The sequence below is a fragment of the Asparagus officinalis genome, chromosome 7 (assembly GCF_001876935.1).
Source record: "Asparagus officinalis chromosome 7, Aspof.V1, whole genome shotgun sequence".
Classification (NCBI taxonomy): domain Eukaryota; kingdom Viridiplantae; phylum Streptophyta; class Magnoliopsida; order Asparagales; family Asparagaceae; genus Asparagus; species Asparagus officinalis.
This window is the reverse complement of record NC_033800.1, coordinates 26,027,605-26,033,899: the sequence shown is the minus strand read 5'-3', so window position 1 is coordinate 26,033,899 and position 6,295 is coordinate 26,027,605. Positions and strand designations below refer to the sequence as shown.

The window sequence follows — 6,295 nt, the reverse complement described above, 5'->3', positions numbered from 1 at the left end:
GTCGTGTCCCCGTATTCTGCCCTTTACAAATTTGTTGAGTCCCGTACCCGTACCTACCTCTGTACTGGTACCTGCATTTGTACCCGTACCCGTGTAACATAGATAGGAACTTTTCATAAACTGAACATCTTGTGATTGGTAGAGGAAAGGGAGGTCAATATTGCTAAAAGATTGCAAGAGACGGTACAGAAATTTTCTGGAAAAAAAGGGGTGCACATCATTTAAATTTTGTAAGTGGACACATTCTGGAATAGCATGAACAAAAACTGTACGCGATATAGAAAAAAACTGATTGAGGGAAAAAATTTGCAAAGTCCATGCTTAAGGACAAAGGGTGTCTCAAAATGTTAACGTCGTTAGCAACAATTTCAGTAGTTCATGGTATTTTTCTGCACTTTTGAAAGTCATGGTAGTTTTCTCTAACAAGAAAATTTTAAAGGGAGTTTTGTGCAAAAAAAGCCCACAGGTCATATCTTTTTAAATTTGCCATTTTATTAATTACGGCTTTCTCTATCCATACTACAGGGGATACTAATCAGTGGCAATGGCTGGGCAAATCCTGCAACTATAGATATCATCTACGATGTACTACATATGATGGGCCGTGATGATATTCCTGTTGGACTAGGAAGTCTAACTGCTCTGGAGAGTCCAAGTCTTGGTTGCAAGTTTGTCAATGCTATACCTCATGGCAGTGGTGGACATATTGACTCTGATACGCTTTTTGGGTTTGCACGTAATTTGCCACGAAGCCCTAGAAGGTATTGCCATTTGTGACTCCCAGTGGCGGATCTACAACCTATTTAGTGGTGGTTCAAAATATATGCTAATTTTTTTTTCAAACATTATTTTTTGAGGACAAAAATAAAGAAAAAGAAGAGGAAAACATGATATATAAAAGAGAATGGTTAGGCTTATCTTCATAAGAAAAATGATGATTAGAGAAACTGAAGAAGTTGAAAATTAAAACTTCAAGGATAAAAAGAAAGAAGAAGAAGAAGAAGAAAATAAAGGGGAAGCAAAAAAATGAAGGATAAAAATAGGGGAAATTGGTATTTAAAAGAAATCTCTGTCTGCAAGGGATCGAACCGAAGACCTCAAGCAGTAACAGCATGTATCATCTACCAAATACTCAACCGTTGGGACAACAATCTCTTTGTTTCTTTATTAGAGATATATAGTATATAAGGTATATTTCAAAATCTGAGGTGGTTCAAGTGAACCACCTTGAACCAACATGGATCCGCCACTGGTGACTCCAATATTTGTACATGTATCGCATGTCCTTTTCTTGTTTCTATTATGTTTATTCATTAATTCACACAACCACACCCTTTTCAGATCAACATGTATTATCTTGCATGTTTTTGTGTACCATAGACAGAGATATTATATGCTAGATACAAAAACTAATGGTCAAGATTGTTTGTTCTTTGCGTTGTTCCTTGTATTGTTTGTACCATTGTACTTCGTTGAACCATTTGTGCTGCTAGTATATTCACTTGTCTAGCATATTAATACCAAATTATGATGAAAAATATCCAGCAGGTTTCTTCACACGAAATACAATAGGTTGATTGATCGCTTCTGTTACGGTTTAATGTCCCATAACCTCCTTATTTCAATGAATAAAATTTCTCGTTTCTTTAGGGAGCGTTTGGCAACCATGACGTTTTTGTCGTTTCTCTTTTTTTAACAAAAACAAAGAAACGCGTTTGACAACCTGGACGTTTTTTTGACTTTTCTTTTTACAAAATCTAAAAATTAAACACTTTTCTCAAAACATCAAAAAATTATTTTGAGATTTCGTTTTTTCATCTAAGCCGCGTCGGCCAGCTCGCTCGTTGCAATGCCGGCCCGTTGCCACCCCCGCTGTCGCCCGCCGCCTCAGGACCGGCCGCCAACCCACCGTCATCGCCCGCCATCTTCATGGCTGGTCCCGCCGTCCTGCCCGCGAACGGCGTCGGCACATTGCTGCCCCGTCGTCGCCACCCGTCCGCTGCTCCCCGGCAACTGTCGCCCGCCTGATAGCCGTCGTCGGCCACCCTCCACTCGCGTCGTAGCCACTAGCCGGCCGCGCCCCGCTCGGCCACCAGCCCGTCGGCAGATCGCCGGCCACTCGTCCACCCGCCGCCGCCACCATCGGCCGGCCCGTTGGGCCGCCTGCCGTCGGCCACCCTCGGTCCGCCGCGGCCCGCCTCGGCCGCCACCCCGCGTGTCGCCACCGTCGGCTGGTGCCCGCCGCCGCCCGCGGCCTGCCGCACCCGTCCGGTCACCCGACCGCCCGTTCGCCCGCACTAGCGATATATTAACGATCAAACTAGTTTGACCAAAATGGTGTTTTTAAAACACATTTGAAAAAAAAACACAATGACATGGTGTTTTTTACAAAAAAAAAAACAAAACAAAAAAAACACATTGATTACCAAACACACCCCTAATTTCTTAAGTTGGTTTCAACTTTCTGAATGATGGGATAATATATTTTGGAACTGTTTGTGCTCTGTTCATGTGTATTCTTTTAGGGCAGCAGTGATCAAGGTCTTCAGCTGCAGTTATAACCTTTTTTTATTTCCTGACTGAATAAATTTTACATATTTTCTAGTTTACAAAATTCATCAGTAATGAATTCTAACTTCATGCTTATTGAGCCAGTTATACAGCTCAAAATTCCGTGGAGTATGGAGCTCCAAGAAACACTGATCACCCTGAACTTAGGCAGCAGCTGGCTTTGGAAGTCTGGAAGTCCATTTCCCGGGATGCGAATGCAAGTGAGAAAATCACAATTCTGACAAATGGACCTCTGACCAATTTAGCCAACATTCTTCTTTCAGATAAAAATGCAACTTCATTTATTCAGGTGAGATATTTTAGTCACTTTATTTATGTCATTAGCATCATAGCAACAAACAGCATACCAGTCCTAACAACAACGAATATTAGCTTACTTTAATATAAATCAACAAGAAGTTGTATAGCAGTACATTTGAAGTACAGATTCAGTTTAAATTACAATTTTAATGGGTCTCCTTGTATAAATAAGCATCAATGTGGTTGTTTCTTTGTGCTTCCGCAAATAACGGTGATCTCGGTTTTACTGTTCTAGAGGCACCTGATTTCTCCTTTGTTGGAGACTTATATCACATGGTTCATATGGAAGTTGCAATGTTGCGATTAGTTTTTACTTCAATCTGTGACCCTCATTTATGTTTCTGATGCTCTTATCACAGCTGGACTATAATGCGATGACCTTATAACTTGTATCTTTGTTTTCTCATGCCTAGAAAGTGTACATAGTTGGTGGAAATATTATCGATGATGAAAAATTGGAAGGGAATGTCTTCACAGTTCCCTCAAATAAATTTGCTGAGTTCAACATGTTTCTTGATCCCCTAGCTGCAAAAACCGTCGTAGAATCCAACCTTGACATCACTCTCATCTCTCTCAAAGTTCAGCGCAAAGTGACTTCCTTCCAAGCAATTCTTCAGAACCTTCAGCTTTCTTGCGGCACTCCTGAATCAATTTTTGTCCATCAATTGTTGTCATTGTTGCAGAGACTACAGAAAAAACACCGGCAATACCACCATATGGTAATTTTTAATTTTTAATTTTTCCCTAATCTTGCTTTTCTTGTATTTTGCATCAATTTAATAAGGGTAAATCTCAAACTGTCCCCTGACTTTAGGGTGTTTTGGACAAAACTCCCCGAGCTTTCAAAATTATGCAAACTGAAAGATAAAATTCATATAAACGGCATTCACGGGCAAAATGCCAAGTTCAAACTAAAAACTTAACCTTTTACTTCAAAAGTTGCCACATCTGGGGCACGTGCAACTTAAAGCAACTGTGCCCAGTCATGATTCCTAAGACCATCACCAACCCATTGCACCAAAATGGTGCAAATTTTGCATCAAAATGGTGCAAAAGTGACATCAAACAGTAATACATCTCCAACCCATTGCACCATTTTTTGCACCAAAAAAGAATATTCTCAGTTTATTTCCTTTTATCTATTTTTATATTAATTAAGAGGTAAAAATAAATATTTATTTTTTTTTAAATGAACAGTAATGGGATGGATGAACAGTGCAACACCATATTTGGTGCAGCATTGTTCAACTGCACCAAAATGGCGCAGAAAATGAGGCTGGGTTGGAGAATGAACAGTGCAACAAAAAGCACTGTTTGCACCATTTTGGTGCTGGGTTGGAGATGCCCTTAAGCGAGACAAGTTTAGGGGAATTTTCTGTGCTTTGTAGTTTAGGCCCTTTAGGGGGATTTGGTGCAAAACGCCTCATAGCTCAGAGGGGTTTTCTGAAATTTACCCAGTAAATGACAAACGACCTTTCTTACTTACTTGTAGGACGTATTTCTGGGAGAAATCCTCGGAGCAGTGTTCATGTCTGATCAATCTCATTTAAGTCCTGTTATCAAAGCCAAAAAAATTGCCGTGTCGATTGGTAACGTGTCAATAGATGGACAAACCACAGTTGACGAAAGGAACGGGAAGCCAGTAATTGTATTGGATAGCTTGGATACCGAAGCATACTACAGTATTTTTGCCAAATTTTTAGGAAACAAGACGCAATCGGCTGTGGTTGGAAGTTTTGATGAACAGAAGAAGAAATGGAGTACACCAGATAAATGTCACTAGATATGATATCATTGTTGGAGGTTTTGATTTTTTTTTTTTCTGCGCGGACCATTTCTGTGGAATTGTAGATTATAAGGAAAATAAAAGGTGAGAGTCTGGCAAGTGAACCTTTTTGTATAGTATTTAAGCTAAATGTCTTTCTTTAATTGTATTCAGGTTGATAGTACAGAGTCGTAGGCTCTCTTCAGTTGTTTCTTCTCAATGGTCTGTTATATTACCGTTTTAAGTGTTTTCTTATTCTTTTTTTTTTTAAGTTGACAATGATTTGTGTTTCGGCTTCATTTCGGCTTTATGCTATTGAGGAAATGACATTTTTTGAATTATTAAGATTTTTTTTCTTTTAAGGGAAGTTGTTGACTTTTACACCCACAGGCCACTGCTGGTAATTTACCTCGTTGCCATATGATTCCTTCGCTGGCATAGCGAATTTTCCAAACTTACCTGAAGTCACCGCCGATGTAAAGGAATCAAAGGAATTGGGTATCTTATATTTATTCATTTTTTTTAAATTTTCCCTCTATCTTTTTTTTTCTTCAATTGTTTGTAATTCACAGCGCCGAGTGTTAATTAGTAGAACTTGAGCTAGCAACCTTACTTTGAGTCAAGTACTAATTCAATTGGTTAACTTGAGTTTTGTCATGTTTATGTTGAGTTCTGTCATGTTTATGTTAATAATAATTTGAGTTTCGAGTTTAGTTTACCTCATTAAATGTCTGGAAAGTATAAATGAGTCATCGTTAAGACAGTTGCTCATATTTCTAATAAGGGCCTTAGCTATTATAGATAAAAATATGCCGCCAGAAGATGAAGAAGCTTATAAATGATGGTGTATATAAATTTTTACGTACGTCGCTCGAAAGTAAGAAATCTACCAATTAGAAGCATGTGAAAAACTTGGTATTAATATTTGATGAATAATTTCTCATCTCCTTACATGTGAGCTTGATTGCGTGATACCAATTACTAAATTATTAAAATTATTATTTTACATAATTATAAGAACCCAAGAGATTTAATTTTCACTCATTTGAAAATTACAGATACCTTTTATTGTATTTTTACGGGACAAATTTTCAAAACCAACCTTTTTCATGATTTAATTGCGAAAAACGACCCGTTTCTGTTTTATTTAGAGAAACCGACCTGGTTTCAGCACTGTCGCTGAAACCAGGTCGGTTTTTAAAAAAAAAATTTACGAAACTTCACGGGAGTTGAACTCCCGTGAAGTTTGGGGAAATTTTTTTTAAAAACCGACCCAGTTTCAACCAACTGGGTCGGTTTTTATAAATAAAATAGAAACGGGTCGTTTTTTGCAATTAAATCATGAAATGGGTCGGTTATGAAAATTTGTCCTATTTTTACGAGCAAGTATGAACTTTTAATAACTTTTTTATGAGAAAATGATCTTTTAATAACTTTATAATGATGGGTATTTAATAGGTGTGAACTATACATTTTCAATCCGTTGCAGGTATGCAATTGTTGAAGATTTAGCTGGGTTTGGAGCTATATGGTATACACATTTTCTAGAAAGGAAGCAGAACTTAACAAATGCTTGCAAGAGTGGGAGAAATCGAAGTTCAGTATATTAAAGGATCAGTTTGTGATGTGTCTACCAGAGTTGAGCGAGAGAAATTAAAG

The 6,295-nt window shown here is 38.2% G+C and overlaps 1 protein-coding gene across 8 annotated transcripts in view; it reads left to right on the top strand.

The window, feature by feature from the left end:
• The window catches only part of LOC109848519 (uncharacterized protein C1683.06c-like), a 20,437-nt gene extending 15,557 nt beyond the window's left edge, over positions 1–4,880 (top strand). For 6 of the 8 annotated variants that reach the window (XM_020418043.1, XM_020418042.1, XM_020418044.1 and 3 more), the window contains 4 exons: positions 526–761; positions 2,656–2,860; positions 3,285–3,590; positions 4,364–4,880. In XM_020418043.1, coding sequence (XP_020273632.1) covers positions 526–761; positions 2,656–2,860; positions 3,285–3,590; positions 4,364–4,654 — 1,038 coding nt within the window. In that variant the 3' untranslated portion in view covers positions 4,655–4,880. Of the gene's footprint in view, positions 1–525; positions 762–2,655; positions 2,861–3,284; positions 3,591–4,363 lie in introns of those variants that run through there. The other 2 variants (XM_020418049.1, XM_020418050.1) reach the window with 2 other exon arrangements.